Source organism: Zeugodacus cucurbitae, chromosome 3 (genome assembly GCF_028554725.1).
Source record: "Zeugodacus cucurbitae isolate PBARC_wt_2022May chromosome 3, idZeuCucr1.2, whole genome shotgun sequence".
NCBI lineage: Eukaryota > Metazoa > Arthropoda > Insecta > Diptera > Tephritidae > Zeugodacus > Zeugodacus cucurbitae.
In genome coordinates, this window is record NC_071668.1 from 29876523 (window position 1) to 29899043 (window position 22521).

A 22521-nucleotide genomic window follows, 5' to 3' on the forward strand; every position below is an offset into this window, starting at 1 on the left:
AATTCAAATATATTTCACTGGTCACTCATAGACATTCACTGAAGATATTGTTGCAATCCCCGATACACTTGAGTTGTTTTTGAAAAGATAGAAAACCAAATGAAATCAAAATAAAAACTAAATATAAACATAAATACAGCAATATGAAGATTAATGGCGTTCTTCGACGTTGAATATGTTTTCTTTTTGTTTTAGTTTTACTTCGCTTCGCTTGTTGGCTTTACAAAGTCCGTTTAGTGTGCTCTCGGCTACTTATCGCCGCAACTTGTTATTGTACGAAAGCATTAAAAAGCGTATACAAAATGAAAATGCTATAATAAACGTATAAATAGAAATTAAAAACAGCCAAGAAATTATTACAATTATTTATTTACATATCAGAACCATAGATTTGCGCAAGAACCCCAATTGGAACAATGAGTGAGATATGATAGTTGATATATGTAGATATTACAATAGCTATCCTTGATTCGCTAAGCCAAGTTAGAGAGTAGCGAGTCGAACAAACTATACCAGTAGTGTTTCAGTATTCTGTGCAAAAAAATGGGTAGCACTTAGATATGTAAGTTTAACTAAGGATTTAGCTACTCCAATGTTCGATGCTTTCTTTACCTGAAAAATCCAACACCACTAGACCGCACTGAATATTAGTACAAACAGTATAAAAAAATGTTCCCTTGAAAGATGGGATTATATGATCAGACCAAGTTAGTAAACCTGAGGATCAGGATTTAATTCGCAGTAATTTTTCTGATCTGATCCACAACTCCTTCTAGAATCTTACTTCAGTGCACGCCCTCACTTTCTGCGAAAAAATACTGAGCAATTCTTGAAAGATCAGCTGCCACTTGGAGAAAACAAAGAAGAAGCGCAAACGCTGTCATTAACCGCAAAAATTACAGTTATCACGAGCGCTGCGAATAGAAAACAAACATTTCAAATGAGTCGGTGAATATGAAAATAGAAAATATGTGCAAATTGCGAAGTGCATTTATTTACAGGCTCTGTTTAATGCACTGTAACAGCAATTAATAGACAACTAATGAGCAGTTATCGTGCAATTGAAGCTTGAAAACGGGCAATACAAGCTACAAATATGAATAATTAATGCTTACATTTCCAGTAACTGTTGTAAAGGCAAACAATGTTATAAGTAACTGTAAGTAAAGAAGAGGTAGTCAGAAAAAACATTGGTTCATTAAAGCTGTTTCCAGAAATGCCTCATGGTGAATGAGTTCGAAAAAACCTACAGAAACGATTTTCTTAATGAGTTTTTTTATTTAATCTAGCAAACTAGAAATTATTTTAGCTGATGTGAAACTTGTATATTTCTAACAATCGACAACTCTTAGGACATCAACACCTAAGAAACACACTATGTTTGTGAAAAGATCATGAATGTCGAATTGGGCTTGTTATAGATAAGTAGTATTTAGACTAGTTGCAAAATTATTTATTTCTCACCGATTTCACTACAGGGTACATTTGGTATGCTGCCAACGTCATTATTATTTGAACAGATATTAAAACAGCGCCTCGTTAGAAATTCGTTGCTATATTTGGTTATACATTTTCTTGCAGATGTGAATTGATGGCGCCGAATATAATAAATGCACTTTATTGCCACAATGCTATATTATATAATATCTAAATACTTAAACAATTGTGCCAAATCCAATTATTCGGGAGTTCAAATGTAGATTATAAATACTACGATATTGGGATCCTTAATTTATGTTACCTTTTGGGTATAGGTATATACATATATAGACGAACAGTTGTAAAAAGAGTGCCAAATCTGGATTAAAATATCATTTAACAAAAAATATTCATTTAAGGAAAGGCTAAGTTCGGGTGTCCGGTGCAGAAGCGTGGACGATGTCAACATCCGATGAGACGGCACTAGGAGTTTTCGAGAGAAAGGTTTTGCGGAAGATTTATGGTCCCTTAAGAATTGGCAACGGCGAATACCGCAGACGATGGAACGATGAGCTGTATGTGTTATTCGACGACATAGACATAGTCCAGCGAATAAAAAAACAGCGGCTACGCTGGCTAGGACATGTTGTTCGAATGGATGAAGGTGCTCCAGCTCTGAAAGTATTCGATGCAGTACCCGCTGGTGGAAGCAGAGGAAGAGGGAGACCTCCACTCCGATGGAAGGACCAGGTGGAGAGGGACCTGGCTTCGCTTGGAATAACCAATTGGCGCCAAACTGCCAGAAGGAGAGATGCGTGGCGCGCTGTTTTGGACTCGGCTATAACCGCGTAAGCGGTGTCTACGCCAGTCAAGAAGAAGAAGAAGTTCGGGTGTAACCGAACATTTTATACTCTCGCAATTTATTGAAGAAATTTTATTAAGATAACGCACAAATTTACCCATAAATTCGGCATAAAGTTTAATAGAATAATGAAAGTCATATATAGATATGAGGGCTGAGGTAATTCCTGAACCGATTTCATTCAATTTCACCAGCAAGGTACACTATATCCAATACTATACGCTCACTTAATTTTGCTAAGATAGTTCACATATTAACCAATACATATATGCGTAATAAAGCCCAACGAATTTTTGAAAAACCTATAATTATGTATATGGGAGCTAGGAGATGTTGTGACCCGATTTTAATAATTTTTGGAACAGAGACACACTATTTCAAGAAAACAATTTCCTCTGAATTACATTAAATTAGCTGAGAGATTTACCCATATTTTCGGTTAAAATTTAACCTTAGGCGCTGAGTTCAACATGTTCGATATCTGGGGCCTTGAAAAAGTTATAGTCCGTTTTCGACAATTTTTTCACATGTGATGCCACAGATCATATACTGTATTTGTGTAAAGTTTTATTTCGCTATCATCATTGGTTCCTAATGTATATATTATAAAGTGAAGGATTCAGATGGAATTCAAAATTGAGTTATAAAGAAAGTAGTCGTGGTTGTGAACCGATTTCATCCATTTTCCACATATGTCATCAGGGTGTCAATAAAATATTATATACCGAATTTCATTGAAATTTGTCGGGTAGTTCCTGAGATATGGTTTTTGACCCATAAGTGGGCGATGCCACGCCCATTTTCCATTTTGTAAAAAGATCTGAGTGCAGCTTCCTTCTGCTATCATTTCTGTGAAATTTTGTGTTTCTGGCGTTTCTCATTAGTGAGTTAACGCACTTTTAGTCATTTTCAACCTAACTTTTGTATGGGAGGTGGGCGTGGTTATTATCCGATTTCTTTCATTTTTGGACTGTATAAGGAAACGGCTAAAAGAAACGACTGCAGAAAGTTTGGTTTATATAGCTTTATTGGTTTGCAAGATATATACAAAAATCATATTTGGGGGCGAGGTCACGCCCACTTTTATAGCTCTTTATGTGGTTTTGGTTATCGCTATTTTGTGGGCGTGGCAGTGGTCCGATTCCGCCCATTTTCGAACTTAACCTTCTTATGGTTTTGGGTGTTACTAACAACCGTTATGTGAACAAAACTATAATACTCTCTAGCAACTTTGTTGCAGGAGTATAAAAACGACATGTTTTTATGTATGCAGTATGTTTAGTGAAGTTTAAAAGCATTGAAATAATACTGTTTGTTTGGTTCGACCTCAAATGTGTGAAAATATTCCAATTAAGACGGCACTTTATTGATGCAATAGGGTATTTGAAAAGTAATAGTTCAAGGCAATTATTTCACACACATCTTTGGAATAACATTCTCTAGTTAATGCATGAAGGATTTTTTTATTTTTATTACAACTATTCAAGCAAGAAAATTGTACGAAAAAAGGTAGTTTTTATATTAAAAATACAAATTTTAATATCTTTTTTTTTTTCTTCGTTCATTAACAAGATTTATACTACTTAAGTACGTATATTTAATATGGTGAATTGTTGAAGATGACGCACTCTGTATTATCACAAATTTATTAGCAATTTTTTTTTGTGTGATTAACGAATAAAATTTGTAAAAAAAAAGTAAGCAATCAACAAGGCTTCTCTTTATAAAATAAGCCAATTCAAATAAAAATAAGCTGTAATCAATTGTGATTAACACAACAAATACAAACACAAACATAGCATGTATATGATGCAAAAACAGTTAAAATTTGTGAAATACACTTATATCACTGCAAAAGATCTGGCCTTCCACAAAAAAAAATAAAAATTGTTTCCGTTTAACTGTTAAGTGACGGAGTAGTTATTCGAAACTATACAATGGCGTGTAACATAATAACAACGTAAGAGTGATATTATCCAAAAGCATGATATTTATTAAAATGAACTTCAATTAAAGCTCTAATAGAAAATTGCATCTTCGATATTGATTATGTTGAAAATCTTCAGCTATTTTTAATTCTTAAAATCTGCCCCTTGCAATATTTCTCATCACTGTAGTGAATTCTTTCGATAAACATGCATCTAGATATCTTCGCAATTAATAGAAAACCCGTGGAAAATTCCCATTACGTTCTAGCCAGATTCGTGCGCATATACATATAGACATCAATGTACTGAACTGCAAATATGTATGTAAGTAAGTACTCATTTGTATAGAGAAAAAGCACGTGCGCCCAATGGGGGTATTCAAGAGAGCACTATGTCAGCCGGGTGCTTTACTTCCTATGGATTTGGTTAATTTTGCTTATTTAATGTATATTTCGTATTGTACAAAAAACAGGTTTGTTATTATGGAATTCTTCTTGAAAACCGATAAGCTAAAAGATAGAAAAAAATGTGCGTGAAAGATCGGACAACCCCTACTATACACATTTAGAAACACATTCCACAAAAGCCAATAATTATACTTAATATGCATAAATGTATGAACAAGTATTTATAAATATTTCATTCACCGCATGAAGCAACAATATTGTTTGAGTGGGTGGTGATGCAATTTTATTGACTCAAATACCTACACATTTTTTTGAAAATTATATAGTTGGTTGGCGCCTTACAGTGCATTCTCGATGCATAATCATAAACATAAAAAAAATATTCTCAAACGAATAACAGCGATCGAACGGACAAATGCACCCGGCTTTACTTATATACCACTGGAGGAACTCAAAAAACTCCACACTTGCACATTCTATTTCTCAATGTAAATGAATATATCTTAATATATAAAAATCACGTGTTACATTGTTTGTTTTCGATGGACTCCTAAACTACTGAACCGATTTTAATGAAATTTTTAACACTGTGTGCAGTTTGGTCCAACTTGAAAGATAGGATAGTTTATAACTCTCCTTATAGTCGCATTATTTATTTATTGCAAATTATTTGTTTATTATTAGCAAAGAGCTACCCACCAGTTGGTGGCGCTAAGTACGCTATGTAACAGTAGATGGCGCTATATTTCTTTTTAAATGTTCATGGATTTAGGCTGTTATACGAATCTATGACTTCCAATATTCTAAATTTAAGAAAAAATCACATACAATCCGTGAAATAAATAAAGTTATGTACATATGTATAGTCAGACAAATAAGCAATGAACAGAGCTCAAAAAGCGTTTTAACTATTTCAAATAAAAATTGGGCGGGGCGAAGTTCGCCGGGCCAGCTAGTTTATTAATAAATGTAAGCTTTATCAGCAATCACAAACTCTATATTTTAAAAGTTCATAAATATTCACTGATGGGCTGCAAAATAGAAACAATTAATGACTTTATGTTATTTTTAGATGAAAATAGAAGTTTAAAATTTAGTGATTTTCAATACAAAAACACAATATTTTCACACACAAATAATTTAAAGCTCGCAAAACAGCATCGTTGCTAACTTGCTGACCACCACTGTATGTTCCCAATGTTGTGATTCAAAGCGTTTAAAGCACAAAGATAAAGCAAAACAAGAAGAAAGATGTGTCGAAAATAAATTTAAAAATGTAAACAAAGTAACGACTTCTGTTATGAAAATTTCTATAAAAAGATGAGAAATTTAAATGAATTTCCACCGGGAAAACCGACGCGCTTTTGGCAGCGTGACAAAAAATTTCCATTTCTTGCCATATTTTAAAATGTTTTATATATTTTATTTAATGCAATAATTAATAAGAGTATTTTCGTGCATTGTGTTTATATTACGTTAATAAATTGTTAATATGTATTTATTGTTGTTGCTGCGGTTTTTACTACTTGGTTCCAACAATTTATATTTGGCGCCGGGCCAAGATTATTCACTCGAGATTTGTTTATTTCAGTTTTATGGAAACAACTGAACATCATTGAAAGGGCAAAAGGTAATAAGAATATTGAAATCTTTGTGAACACTCTTCCTCTGAAAGGAAATTCAGGCTATGTTGTTCGGTATGGTGAGAATACAATTTTTTGCTTGATATTTCATTTATCGTCGTCGTTCGTCGAAATTTGACCGAAACAGTTTTAAAAGATTACTTTAGTAAAAAACACATAATAATTGACATTTTTCATATGAAGTATATATGAAGAACCAAAAGTGCTGATTTCCAAGACACACTTTATCTTATCTTATAAATACATATGTGTTGTTAAAAACTGTCATCCAGATTTGGTTTTTCGAATTTGTAGAGTTTTACTGAAATGTTAAATATTTTCATGAAATCCATCAGCTTGAAAGACACATCGTTCATCGGGAAACATATAGAAGAAGAATGCTAATGCTAGCACACCAATCGTTGGACACCATAACAATACCAAATTAGATGAAAAAACTGAAAGCTCCTCTTACACTCATCTTAATCAAGATGTCTAATAAGAGAAATCAGTATGTATATGAGTAGTCTGTATAGAGATCTCACTCTTCTTACTCACATCTGAGACATAATTTCAACTTCCAACGAAATATTGTTGAGCTGCACAAATTATAGTTATTTTTTGAACGAAAACTATACATTTTTAGATCAATTTCTAACTTTAAAATTATTTCACATCAAATTCAAAACACCTTTAATAATGTGGCATGTTAAAGCAGAGTCATATTAATAGAAATACTATCAGAAACTTATCTAAAATTTATTTTGGGCACTCAAATACATACAAAATTAACTGTAAATATACTCGTGAATATTCCATGCGCTAAATGCGGGATTAATTTTTATTGACAGTCTATAAAATCATTTCTGACACATTATGATATAGTACAGTCATATCAGAAAGCCACCAAAAACACACCTTACAGTGGGCTAAAGATAAAGAAGGAGTGGTAAAACGGACAAGTTATGTCTAGAGGATAGTTTCAACAAAAGTTATTTTTTTTATTTTTATCAAGTCGTAAAAAGAGTTGGATGTTTGTTGAAATTTCTTACCGATTTCATCCATTTTCCACATATGTCATCAGGGTGTCAATAAAATATTATATACCGAATTTCATTGAAATTTGTCGGGTAGTTCCTGAGATATGGTTTTTGACCCATAAGTGGGCGATGCCACGCCCATTTTCCATTTTGTAAAAAGATCTGAGTGCAGCTTCCTTCTGCTATCATTTCTGTGAAATTTTGTGTTTCTGGCGTTTCTCATTAGTGAGTTAACGCACTTTTAGTCATTTTCAACCTAACTTTTGTATGGGAGGTGGGCGTGGTTATTATCCGATTTCTTTCATTTTTGGACTGTATAAGGAAACGGCTAAAAGAAACGACTGCAGAAAGTTTGGTTTATATAGCTTTATTGGTTTGCAAGATATATACAAAAATCATATTTGGGGGCGAGGTCACGCCCACTTTTATAGCTCTTTATGTGGTTTTGGTTATCGCTATTTTGTGGGCGTGGCAGTGGTCCGATTCCGCCCATTTTCGAACTTAACCTTCTTATGGTTTTGGGTGTTATTAACAACCGTTATGTGAACAAAACTATAATACTCTCTAGCAACTTTGTTGCAGGAGTATAAAAACGACATGTTTTTATGTATGCAGTATGTTTAGTGAAGTTTAAAAGCATTGAAATAATACTGTTTGTTTGGTTCGACCTCAAATGTGTGAAAATATTCCAATTAAGACGGCACTTTATTGATGCAATAGGGTATTTGAAAAGTAATAGTTCAAGGCAATTATTTCACACACATCTTTGGAATAACATTCTCTAGTTAATGCATGAAGGATTTTTTTATTTTTATTACAACTATTCAAGCAAGAAAATTGTACGAAAAAAGGTAGTTTTTATATTAAAAATACAAATTTTAATATCTTTTTTTTTTTCTTCGTTCATTAACAAGATTTATACTACTTAAGTACGTATATTTAATATGGTGAATTGTTGAAGATGACGCACTCTGTATTATCACAAATTTATTAGCAATTTTTTTTTGTGTGATTAACGAATAAAATTTGTAAAAAAAAAGTAAGCAATCAACAAGGCTTCTCTTTATAAAATAAGCCAATTCAAATAAAAATAAGCTGTAATCAATTGTGATTAACACAACAAATACAAACACAAACATAGCATGTATATGATGCAAAAACAGTTAAAATTTGTGAAATACACTTATATCACTGCAAAAGATCTGGCCTTCCACAAAAAAAAATAAAAATTGTTTCCGTTTAACTGTTAAGTGACGGAGTAGTTATTCGAAACTATACAATGGCGTGTAACATAATAACAACGTAAGAGTGATATTATCCAAAAGCATGATATTTATTAAAATGAACTTCAATTAAAGCTCTAATAGAAAATTGCATCTTCGATATTGATTATGTTGAAAATCTTCAGCTATTTTTAATTCTTAAAATCTGCCCCTTGCAATATTTCTCATCACTGTAGTGAATTCTTTCGATAAACATGCATCTAGATATCTTCGCAATTAATAGAAAACCCGTGGAAAATTCCCATTACGTTCTAGCCAGATTCGTGCGCATATACATATAGACATCAATGTACTGAACTGCAAATATGTATGTAAGTAAGTACTCATTTGTATAGAGAAAAAGCACGTGCGCCCAATGGGGGTATTCAAGAGAGCACTATGTCAGCCGGGTGCTTTACTTCCTATGGATTTGGTTAATTTTGCTTATTTAATGTATATTTCGTATTGTACAAAAAACAGGTTTGTTATTATGGAATTCTTCTTGAAAACCGATAAGCTAAAAGATAGAAAAAAATGTGCGTGAAAGATCGGACAACCCCTACTATACACATTTAGAAACACATTCCACAAAAGCCAATAATTATACTTAATATGCATAAATGTATGAACAAGTATTTATAAATATTTCATTCACCGCATGAAGCAACAATATTGTTTGAGTGGGTGGTGATGCAATTTTATTGACTCAAATACCTACACATTTTTTTGAAAATTATATAGTTGGTTGGCGCCTTACAGTGCATTCTCGATGCATAATCATAAACATAAAAAAAATATTCTCAAACGAATAACAGCGATCGAACGGACAAATGCACCCGGCTTTACTTATATACCACTGGAGGAACTCAAAAAACTCCACACTTGCACATTCTATTTCTCAATGTAAATGAATATATCTTAATATATAAAAATCACGTGTTACATTGTTTGTTTTCGATGGACTCCTAAACTACTGAACCGATTTTAATGAAATTTTTAACACTGTGTGCAGTTTGGTCCAACTTGAAAGATAGGATAGTTTATAACTCTCCTTATAGTCGCATTATTTATTTATTGCAAATTATTTGTTTATTATTAGCAAAGAGCTACCCACCAGTTGGTGGCGCTAAGTACGCTATGTAACAGTAGATGGCGCTATATTTCTTTTTAAATGTTCATGGATTTAGGCTGTTATACGAATCTATGACTTCCAATATTCTAAATTTAAGAAAAAATCACATACAATCCGTGAAATAAATAAAGTTATGTACATATGTATAGTCAGACAAATAAGCAATGAACAGAGCTCAAAAAGCGTTTTAACTATTTCAAATAAAAATTGGGCGGGGCGAAGTTCGCCGGGCCAGCTAGTTTATTAATAAATGTAAGCTTTATCAGCAATCACAAACTCTATATTTTAAAAGTTCATAAATATTCACTGATGGGCTGCAAAATAGAAACAATTAATGACTTTATGTTATTTTTAGATGAAAATAGAAGTTTAAAATTTAGTGATTTTCAATACAAAAACACAATATTTTCACACACAAATAATTTAAAGCTCGCAAAACAGCATCGTTGCTAACTTGCTGACCACCACTGTATGTTCCCAATGTTGTGATTCAAAGCGTTTAAAGCACAAAGATAAAGCAAAACAAGAAGAAAGATGTGTCGAAAATAAATTTAAAAATGTAAACAAAGTAACGACTTCTGTTATGAAAATTTCTATAAAAAGATGAGAAATTTAAATGAATTTCCACCGGGAAAACCGACGCGCTTTTGGCAGCGTGACAAAAAATTTCCATTTCTTGCCATATTTTAAAATGTTTTATATATTTTATTTAATGCAATAATTAATAAGAGTATTTTCGTGCATTGTGTTTATATTACGTTAATAAATTGTTAATATGTATTTATTGTTGTTGCTGCGGTTTTTACTACTTGGTTCCAACAATTTATATTTGGCGCCGGGCCAAGATTATTCACTCGAGATTTGTTTATTTCAGTTTTATGGAAACAACTGAACATCATTGAAAGGGCAAAAGGTAATAAGAATATTGAAATCTTTGTGAACACTCTTCCTCTGAAAGGAAATTCAGGCTATGTTGTTCGGTATGGTGAGAATACAATTTTTTGCTTGATATTTCATTTATCGTCGTCGTTCGTCGAAATTTGACCGAAACAGTTTTAAAAGATTACTTTAGTAAAAAACACATAATAATTGACATTTTTCATATGAAGTATATATGAAGAACCAAAAGTGCTGATTTCCAAGACACACTTTATCTTATCTTATAAATACATATGTGTTGTTAAAAACTGTCATCCAGATTTGGTTTTTCGAATTTGTAGAGTTTTACTGAAATGTTAAATATTTTCATGAAATCCATCAGCTTGAAAGACACATCGTTCATCGGGAAACATATAGAAGAAGAATGCTAATGCTAGCACACCAATCGTTGGACACCATAACAATACCAAATTAGATGAAAAAACTGAAAGCTCCTCTTACACTCATCTTAATCAAGATGTCTAATAAGAGAAATCAGTATGTATATGAGTAGTCTGTATAGAGATCTCACTCTTCTTACTCACATCTGAGACATAATTTCAACTTCCAACGAAATATTGTTGAGCTGCACAAATTATAGTTATTTTTTGAACGAAAACTATACATTTTTAGATCAATTTCTAACTTTAAAATTATTTCACATCAAATTCAAAACACCTTTAATAATGTGGCATGTTAAAGCAGAGTCATATTAATAGAAATACTATCAGAAACTTATCTAAAATTTATTTTGGGCACTCAAATACATACAAAATTAACTGTAAATATACTCGTGAATATTCCATGCGCTAAATGCGGGATTAATTTTTATTGACAGTCTATAAAATCATTTCTGACACATTATGATATAGTACAGTCATATCAGAAAGCCACCAAAAACACACCTTACAGTGGGCTAAAGATAAAGAAGGAGTGGTAAAACGGACAAGTTATGTCTAGAGGATAGTTTCAACAAAAGTTATTTTTTTTATTTTTATCAAGTCGTAAAAAGAGTTGGATGTTTGTTGAAATTTCTTAGAACTTTTCTTAGTTTAGCGAGTGTTATTTCGGCGCTCGCTTATAAGACAAGGTGGCATTTTTTATATTACACCGTAAATCGATGTCAACAGTTCTATGTGTTCCCTATAAGAAACTGAGCTCAATAAAAAAGTACTAAGACACCTTGCATATCTCACCAAAAGTTTAGCTACTGCACCCAAATTTGTCGATTCACTGGAAAGAAGGCGATCCTTCATTGAAATATTTTATGATTATCAATTGAGTCGTAAAAATTTGTCAAATTCAAGATTCGTGTAATAATAAAATTATGAAAATGCCAATTCAGAAAGATGTCAGTCTGTTGTATAATCAATAAACACGATCATAAAGTATGTGAGCTAATAAATCTAAAACCGAAGAGAATTGCAATAAAATGCCAAATGGAATAAAATGCTAAATTTAATTATCGAATTGACGTCGAAAATCAAGTTGAGCAATTGTATTTTATGATGATTTATGGCGCAACTCGCGCCCATGTAAACGACGCCCGGTTACCACAAGCTACCGCAGAATCAAGTAGGATGCTCAGTGGGCACCACAGTGGATGGGAGCGCATGTAAACACATTTAAAAATAATAAAGTGTTGTATGAAACAAGACTGTCTGTATACCAGTAGCAGAATTTGATTATTGCCCTGCCCACTAGCTATCAGGTGGCAACGCTCAGTGCGTACCTAATCATTAAGTGTCAACTCGAAATATTTAGTCAAGTTAAGCGCATATCAGCGCATCATATGACCGAAATGTGTATGCAAAATGAACATAACAAACAGTAACGCTAATCAGTTTGGCAACTTTTTGTTTTATCGCAAAGCTTCAACAACATTCACTTGTATATATTTATGATTTCGAAATGCCAAGCACAACAAGTGTTCGAGGAAATTTCAGATTAAACATGTCAGTAAACATGTGGTGCAAAATACATTAACTTGAATGTCCGCATACACCCGAATTATATAATTAACACGCACGAATTTGACTTTCAACGGGCTTTAATGCACATAAACATATATACATATGAGCTTTCCCCATTAGGATTGTCATCCTATAATATCACCTATGTATATCAAAAAGATTCGCACACCCGTAAAGATTGACAAACATTTGAAAAGAAACAAGGAATATGAATAACCACCCGTTGAGTTCCTTCAATAGTTTCCAATAAAAACACACTGCCTCGGCATGATAGTTTTAGTGGATGTCCAACTAATGTAAACAAATAACAACGAAACTTGGAGGCAGGCCAATTTCAATTTTAAAATGTAAATAAATGCCATTTTTAGTTTCAAAAAATTTAAAGAAAGGAAAAAATTTCAAATTTTTTTCCATAAAATTTCCAAAACAAGCAAACCATGTGTGAATATGTTCTAATACATTATGGATTGAAAACTACACGCTTGATCATGTGATATCAATGAATTGAGGAAAATATTAGGCACAAAACTGGAAAACGAACGAGACCTTCACAGTTACATATTTGCATAATTGTCGGGTGTGTGTGCCTTACAGTGAAACAGCAAGCCAGTCCGAGTAAAGAATAGTTTACAACAACAAAATCATAGAAATGAAACTGGTCCAAAACAAACCCCAACTGTACCAGATAGTTTTTTATTTTTTTATTTTATTTTAAGAGAGCTCTAAACCCAAAACTATAGATTTAAAATATTTAGGACCGTTAAAATGATATTGGTCCTCAATTAAATTGGATACGAACACAAAATTGTTTGGCGTGAAAAAAATATCTGTAACCACTTCTATTAGTTTTGCGTGTACATTGTTGTTATATGATACTTTTATATCTATAGTTGTTTAAATCCTAGGTATACATACATATGTACATAATTCCAGATGAACAAATATTTCAGTCAAAACCTTGATTCTTCTCACTTTGAGCAGCTGTTTCCACCGACGCCAACCTTGTCTTTTCTTGTTCTAATTTCAATTTTATCTCATCGAAGCCGGCAAACGTTTACGTAGAAATCGTTAATGCTTATGTTGTACATAGCACATTAGGCACAAGGTGAGCCGATATTGTGATATGTAAGCAGTATGTAAAAGTTGTATACATACTCTATCGATTATCGATTCCATTGGATGCCTTCTATTACAAATTTATTAAACAGAAAGCTAAAAACAAATATTTTTTGAGTAAATTCGGCACTATGAAAATTTTCAATGCTTTCACAGCATCAGCACAACAATTTAGAACACTGCATGCCACCGCAACCTCTTCGCCAACTTTTTTACTGTTTCAAACCATAAAAGCTGTTGTTTACAGCAAAGATCTCGCGATAATGCCAGTCATCATAGGCAGAAATCTGAAGTGGACACACACACACATATTTTTATTCGATTTAATGTTTATATACAAGGCTTTCCCATATAACCTTCCATAAAAATTTTAATATTCAGCACGACCTTCCCATCACGTGGACCACAGCCGGAGTGTTCTACATTTCCATTTGACTTGTTGTATTTTTTCTATTATTTTCCTTATTGTATACATACAGTTGTGTTCATGAAAATAGCACTGCTCACATGAGAACGACATAAAAACAATAGTTTTTCATAAAACTATATTCATATTGGAGGATGGGATCATGTGTAGAAGTTCACGCAAGTGAGGAAAGTTTTTGATTGTCATTCACTTGGGAGTGGCCAGAAACGATTCTTCTCCACATGGTTCAAGCAACTCACGACTTCCGGTTTTAGACCAAGTATCCTCTGGGTAGCCAACAGACATCCGTTTGAAGGCGAGCTAAAGTGAGAAGGCGAAGCCCGCTTATGCGGTTGTGCGTAGGGCTTGGGACCCACCACATAAAAACACCCCCCAATGAAAAATCTACGAAAGCCTCGGATGAGACACCCCCCTTTTGATGACGACCCCTGCAAACGTTTTAAGGACAATGATATAAGGGCATGCACCTGGAATGTCCGGACCCTTAATTGGGAAGGTGCCTCTGCCCAGCTGGTTGATGTCCTCATACGACTCAAGGCTGACATCACCGCCATCCAAGAGGTGCGATGGACGGGACAAGGACGGAAGAAGGTGGGTCCTTGTGACATCTACTACAGCGGCCATATAAAGGAGCGCAAATTTGGTGTTGGATTTGTGGTGGGAGAGAGACTCCGTCGCAGAGTCCTGGCATTCACCCCGGTGGATGAACGTCTAGCCACAATCCGCATCAAAGCGAGGTTCTTCAACATATCGCTGATTTGCGCCCACGCCCCAACGGAAGAGAAGGACGATGTGACCGCCACGATGTAAAAGTCGTGCTTGGCCAAACGCCAGGTGGGGTAAAGAAGGTGTCTTTGGCACAACAGTCGGAAAATTCAGCCTCCATGACGAAACATCGCCAAACGGCCTGAGGCTGATCGACTTCGCTGGGGCCCGAAATATGGTCGTCTGTAGTACCAGATTCCAGCATAAGAAAATACATCAAGCTACTTGGCTGTCTCCTGATCGAAACACGCGGAACCAAATCGATCACGTTGTGATAGACGGAAGACATGTCTCCTGTGTTTTAGACGTGCGTACGCTCCGAGGACCAAATATTGACTCGGACCATTATCTGGTCGCAGCGAAGATACGCACCCGCCTCTGTGCAGCAAAGAATGCCCGTCAACAAACACAAGGAAGGTTCGACGTCGAAAAGCTGCAATCGCAACAGACAGCCACGAAATACTCTACTCGACTTGCACTCCTGCTCTCTGAGAGCACTCATCAGCATCTCGGTATAAGGCAACTGTGGAACGGCACCTCAAACTCACTGCGTACCGCTGCAGCCGAAACAATTGGTTTTTGGCAACGACAAAAAACAAGCTGGTACGATGAGGAGTGCCGTCTCGCAGCGGAGAGAAAACAGACTGCCTACCTCGCAACGTTGCAAACGACCACAACACGTGCGGGATGGGATAGATACCGAGAGCTGAAGAGGGAAGCGAGACGCATCTGCAGACAAAAAAAGAAAGAGGCCGAAATGCGTGAGTACGAAGAGCTTGAGAAGCTGGCAGACAGAGGTAATGCTCGAAAATTTTATGAAAAAATGAAGCGACTTAACGAAGGTTTCAAGACCGCAGCATCCTCATGTAGAGACCAAGGTGGTAATCTGGTAACCGATGTCCAGGGCATACTGGGATTATGGAGGGAGCACTTCTCCGACCTGCTGAATGGCAGTGAGAGTACAACACCAGGAGATGGCGAACCCGATCCCCCAATCGATGACGATGGAACAGTTGTTCCATTACCCGACCATGAAGAAATTCGAATAGCAATTACCCGCTTGAAGAACAACAAAGCAGCGGGGGCCGATAGATTACCGGCAGAACTATTCAAATACGGCGGCGAAGAACTGATAAGGTGCATGCATCAGCTTCTTTGCAGAATATGGTCGGAAGAAAGCATGCCTGACGATTGGAATCTCAGTGTGCTCTGCCCAATCCATAAAAAGGGAGATCCCACAATCTGCGCCAATTACCGTGGGATCAGCCTCCTAAATATCGCATACAAGGTTCTATCGAGCGTACTGTGTGAAAGACTAAAGCCCACCGTCAACAAACTGATTGGACCTTATCAGTGTGGCTTTAGACCTGGAAAATCGACAACTGACCAGATATTCACCATGCGCCAAATTTTGGAGAAGACCCGTGAAAAGAGGATCGACACACACCACCTTTTTGTCGATTTTAAAGCTGCTTTCGACAGCACGAAAAGGAGCTGCCTTTACGCCGCGATGTCTGAATTTGGTATCCCCACAAAACTAATACGGCTGTGTAAATTGACGCTGAGCAACCCCAAAAGCTCCGTCATGATTGGGAAGGACCTCTCCGAGCCGTTCGATACCAAACGAGGTTTCAGACAAGGTGACTCACTATCGTGCGACTTCTTTAACCTGATGCTGGAAAAAATTATAAGAGCTGCAGAGCTAAACCAAGAAGGTACAATCTTCTACAAGAGTGTACAGCTCCTGGCGTACGCCGATGATATTGATATCATCGGAAGCAACAACCGCGCCGTTTGTTCTGCTTTTTCCCGCATGGATAAGGAGGCGAAGCGAATGGGTCTGGAGGTGAATGAGGACAAGACGAAATATCTCCTGTCATCAAGCAAACAGTCGGCGCATTCGCGTCTTGGCTCCCACGTCACTGTTGACAGTCATAACTTCGAGGTCGTAGATAATTTCGTATACCTGGGAACCAGCATCAACAACACGAACAATGTCAGCCTCGAAATCCAGCGCAGAATAACTCTTGCCAACAGGTGCTACTTTGGACTGAGTAGGCAATTGAACAGTAAAGTCCTCTCTCGACGAACCAAAATCAAGCTCTACAAGTCGCTTATCATTCCCGTCCTGCTCTACGGCGCAGAAGCTTGGACGATGTCAACATCAGATGTGACGACACTAGGAGTTTTCGAGAGGAAAATTTTGCGCAAGATTTATGGTCCTCAGAACATTGGCAACGGCGAATACCGCAGACGATGGAACGATGAGCTGTACGAGTTATACGACGACATTGACATAGTTCAGCGAATAAAAAGACAGCGGCTACGCTGGCTAGGTCATGTTGTCCGAATGGACGAAAACACTCCAGCACTGAAAGTGTTCGATGCAGTACCCGCCGGAGGAAGCCGAGGAAGGGGAAGACCTGGTTTAACTTGGGATCTCCTACTGGCGCCGAACTGCGAAGGAGAGAGAGAGGTGGCGCACTATCGTCGATTCGGCTATAACCGGCTAAACGGTTGCAACGCCAATCACATACACATCACATATTCACTAATTAACACAATGGTTAGGTTAGGTTGGTCTGGTAGGCCTGCAGGCCACTAATTAACACAATTGGGTTAAAATATTTATTCTCTAAAAACCATAAATATGAAGCGTTAACTTAACTGGAGCAATAATTCAACTAATATTTGGTTTGATAGATCGCGTCTACACAGCATAGAGTCAATGCATGTATTGATAGTAATGATTTCGCATCCTGAACGTCCTGCATTTCATAAGGCATTTGAATGAATCCGTAGAATCAATGCGGTAGAAATCGAGATATTGAGCAGATAAAATCTCTCAATACTCTTGTCTCTAAAGAAACTTTTTATACACCTAATGATATTATTTAACAGTCAATTTATTCGAGATTTCTCTATCTTTCTATCGATTCTATAACCTATTTTATTATTTCAATAATATTTCGATCATATGCAATCTTCTTCACGGTGATAGCAGTAGTATAATGAGGCATATTAGAGCAATTTCGTCAAATATTTGTCCACTTGTAGACTTTCTTTTTTAACATTTGTATTTTATATCGCCCTTTGGCTAAAATCGCTCTTACCTGTCTAGCTTGGTTAGCACTAAAATATATCCCAACTCACACTGCTATTTTTATGAACACAACTGTACAAACGCAAATAATTGCTCAAGTAGCCATTCAAAATAAAATTCGAATCGAATCGGCAAATCAATGTTTATTTCGTTTGCTCGATTGCATGTAGTGTTGGAAAGTGTTTCGAAATAGAAGCAATTCTTTAAAAACAAGCGGTAAATCGAAAGTTTTATTGAAGAAGGTCTTCGTTCAATTACAACATGTACAATACTATTCGACAAATTTTATGTCTAACCGCAAAATTAATGTAAATATTGACAAATGTTGAACATATGTATATTTAAAAGCTAAATCATTGGTTTTATTTTGAGTTATAAAATAAAATTTATTAAATGTGTGTGGCGGCAGAAACGATCTGGGCCACACACAAGTGCACAGCATTTTAATGAACTGTGGCATGTGTGGATTTTATTTACATTTTTCATGGTTTATCAAAATGAAAAATCTGAAAATGCTATAAAATTTCACAATTTTAAATATGGATTTATTATTTTATTACGAATATAGAATGTGGCAAATACCGAAGACAGAATTTTCTATTTTAAATTCAACTGTAATTGTTGTTGTAGTCAGCATTCAATCAATTTACTACATTCCAATATATACAAACAAATCAAAAATAATCAAAATTAGAATATTCACAAGTCACTAGAAATTAATTACTACCTACAAAGAAAAACACAAAAACATAATTTCTATTTCAAATATTTTTGGCAATATTTATTTAAATTAAAAATATTTGCATTCATTAGCATGTTTACCGGTTGAAGTTGTCCTCAGCAGTTTTGCTAATTACTAATGCTGCAGTTCTGCAAATCACGACCACTCAAAGACACGCATTCAATTAATGAATATTCGCGGTTTTAATTAAGAAATGCAAAAAAGTTCAAAACACTTACCTGTCGAGGGCTTTTGATTGTAGAAATCTAAGCTTTTTATCTCGGCAGTGTCGACGTGTGGTGAAAATCCCTCGTACAAGTCGCTCTCCTCCTCAATGCCGCTCAATTTATCAGCCTGAGCTGAAGACGCGTCACGATTGTAAGGCATTTTTTCTAAATAATCGTTTAGAAAGCTTGCCCAAGTAGATATTTATATTTTTATTTTTACAAATAAACTATATTATTAATATAGTGTGCACTTTTTACTCTGCGCAGAATCTCACAGTTCCTCGCTATCTCTCGCAGCACACCCCTTTCTCTTTGGTACGCTCTCTCTTTTCGGAGTTATATTACTGGCCTTTGCTTTATTTAATTTAATTTTAGTTATTTTCAATTTGACTAGAAGTGTTTGCGAACTTTGTTACTTTAAATTTAGTTTACGTTTACTTAATCTTTTTCTTTTCCTTTTACGTTCAATTCAATTTCAAATTGTTTTTGTAAATATTTTTACATTAAATGTTTATGGAGATAGAAATACTCCACGGCGACGAGTTGAGAAATGCAACATTATGATATCTTCAAATTTATGTTAAATCCTCAAAAAGCATAATCCAATCAAATTACAGGTTAAGTGAATCTGAAAAATAAGAAAAAATATTTATATTTTATTAAAATTGCACATTTAAATTAGACAAAATAGATAGGTTACTTAAGCTATGCATTATGTTTTAAGGTATACTTGAAGCAGAATAAATTTTAGCTAAGAAAAAGAAGTGAAAGAGGTTGATCTTGTGGTGAACGAGGGCAAGACAAAGTACCTGGAGGCCACACACAAAATTCCTCATGTCTTATACCGAAGACACACATGTGGTAAAAATACCAGGACAAAAGTGTTATGTATTTTCTCCACAAAACACAGAAGTCGTTAAATTATATCTCCGAATCGTGTAACAAACCAAAGCGGTACATGGCCTTGGAGTTTTTGAAAAAAAAATCTGAAAAATCTGAAAAATTTCTTATTTTCTTTTTAATTTATTTATTTTCAAAAAATAATTGTCATTTTGACAAAATATTTTGAAAACCTTTTGTATATGAGCTCTGTCTAGGTTCTAGATTTCAAACCTATTTTCAGCTGTGTTTACTAAAATACCACAAAAAAATGCTGATATTGTTACCAGCAAAATACTACATTGCTCTGGTGGCACACGTCTGGTATAGTGTTTTTAACACATGTGTGTCTCGGGTATTAGGAACTACGTCACTTATCACTCATTTGACATAGTTAAGAACTTTGTTTATCTCGGAACCAGCATAAATCCCACTAACAATCTAAGGTGCTACTTTGGGATCGTTAGGCAATTGAGAAGCAGATCCATCTCCCGACGAACACAAACTACGCTCTATTAGTCTCTCATCATTCCCATACGGCGCTGAAACATGGACGATGACAACCCGAGATGAAAAGGTACTTGAAGCATTCGAGAGATCTGTTCCCCGCAAGATCTTTTGAGCCGTCCGTCAGTGAGCGAAGAGTACCGAAGAAGATGGAACCATGAGCTGTATGAGACCTACGACGACATTGATATAGTTAAGCGCTGGTTAGGCCGTACGTATGATAGACAGTGCTTCAGTGAAAGGATCCACCGACAACGGAAGCAAGGGCGCCCACGCATCTAATGGAAAGACCAACTGCATCCTGCACCTATCTACACTTCGGATGTACAACTGGCGTGACTTCGCAAAGGCTAGAGTTCAATGGCGATGTTTTGTGTTCCTAGCCCAGACCGACCCACGGTTGAAGTGCCAAAGAAAAAGAAGCAGAAGATCTCTACGGAAAACCTAACCCGACCTTACCGATTTATATAAGGAACTCTAAGTTATTTGTCAGGTAACATTTAAATGAAAAAGAAATATTGAAATATAAAGCGCATCAATAGCCAGAGTAAGCAATAGACATGTTTGGGATCCATTGGGATGACAATATTGATGTAAAATGTATAACTACTCTAGGGAATTGAATATTAATATTTGGTTGATTCAATTGAATAATTCTTATTCTATCCTATTCTATTCTATTCTATTCTATTCTATTGTTAAATAAGGTTATGTTGAACTAAAATTTAGTGGGTTTAAAAATCTTAATAATAATTATCCTGAATGCTTCAAAGCGGAAGTAGGCGTCTGAATTCTTATTTGCATGCCTTTCCATTTGCCCTAAAATGTATCTAACTATGAAAATCCACTAAATTTTGTATACAAAACTTTTGTGCAGAAACCACTTTCCACTACATTGCCATGAGCGTTCAAAACAATTTCTCTTTTCAACAAATAAACTAACTAAATAGATAAAGCTAGAGGAAAACGCTGCACTAGACTATAAAAACAAACAATTTATAATTGTTGTGCGTTAATTTCCAAAAAAGCAAATAAAATGGCGTTATTACTGGATAAAAGAGTGGGTCGGAAGCGGCAGCTGGACGAGAGGAAATAAACAAATGAAGAAGAAATGGTAAAATATAAATGAGATCGGCTGATTTTAGAGGCAGCGAAAATATAATACATAAAACTTAAAACAACAACAACTTTTTATAGCGGAATTTAATGAAAACAATTTTAGCCGAACAGAAAATTAAACACTCAGCGTTGCAGGCAATTTTATCGAGTGCCGAGTGACGTGCGATTCGAACGTTTACCAAACACAGCAGAAAAACAAAACACATACATACATACATACATACATACATACATACATACATACATACGCATACATAAGCGACGGTGAACAAATGAGCTGGGAAAAGCGGAAATGTGACGTTAATCATACGCCATGTTGGACGCTCGCATGTAGTCGTGTTGAGAATATTGTTCTATTGAAATAAATATATTTTAAAATAAAATGTAAATAAGATTTTGAATTAACATAACACATAATTAACCAATTTTTATAAAGCGCTTCTAAAATGTATTTTCTGATATTCATGATAACTGTTCAAAACCGTGTTCTCTTTATATTCGTTCATATTCTTCTAGAATGGAGGTGAAAGAACAGAAAACATTTGGTTACCGCTGCGAATATGATCAGTTGGTATAAGTATATAATACATATGTACAAAATATATATACAGTAATATACATATGCACAAATACATATATACTGTTATAAACGTACATAAAATTTTAAAATATTTTTTTTGTAATTTTTTTTTAATTGTAAAAATTATCTGCTGATGTATCACTTATTTGATTTATGAAATACCCAGAAAATCGAAAATATTGTATCTTAAATATGACACGAAATCACAAAAATTAATTTACTTCCTCGTTTTTGAGTACTCATATATACTTAGATACACAACAAACCCACATATTATATAATGCATGCAAAACTGGAAAACGGTGTTAAAATGCAAAAAAGTTGTTCATTTATTTTTATAATTTGCTAAAACAAAATTTGCACAACCACAAACATTCTCATTTGCACTCGACTTCCAAAATCACTGTGGCAGCTCACCTTCTTCGCTTGTTATCTGATTCATGAATGTGCTATTTCGCAGCTTTTGCGGCTAAACCCGAGCACGTGCATGTTTTACCGGTTCCGTCACGGTTAT

The 22521-nt window shown here is 35.0% G+C and overlaps 1 protein-coding gene across 3 annotated transcripts in view; it reads right to left on the reverse strand.

Moving 5' to 3' along the window:
• Positions 1-22521, reverse strand: part of LOC105215336 (GTPase-activating protein skywalker) — a 121316-nt gene that overhangs the window by 58907 nt on the left and 39888 nt on the right. For all 3 annotated transcript variants that reach the window (XM_054227389.1, XM_054227386.1, XM_054227387.1), the window contains exon 2: positions 18935-19550. In XM_054227389.1, the coding sequence (XP_054083364.1) occupies positions 18935-19082 (148 nt within the window). In that variant the 5' untranslated portion in view covers positions 19083-19550. The remainder of the gene's footprint in view (positions 1-18934; positions 19551-22521) is intronic.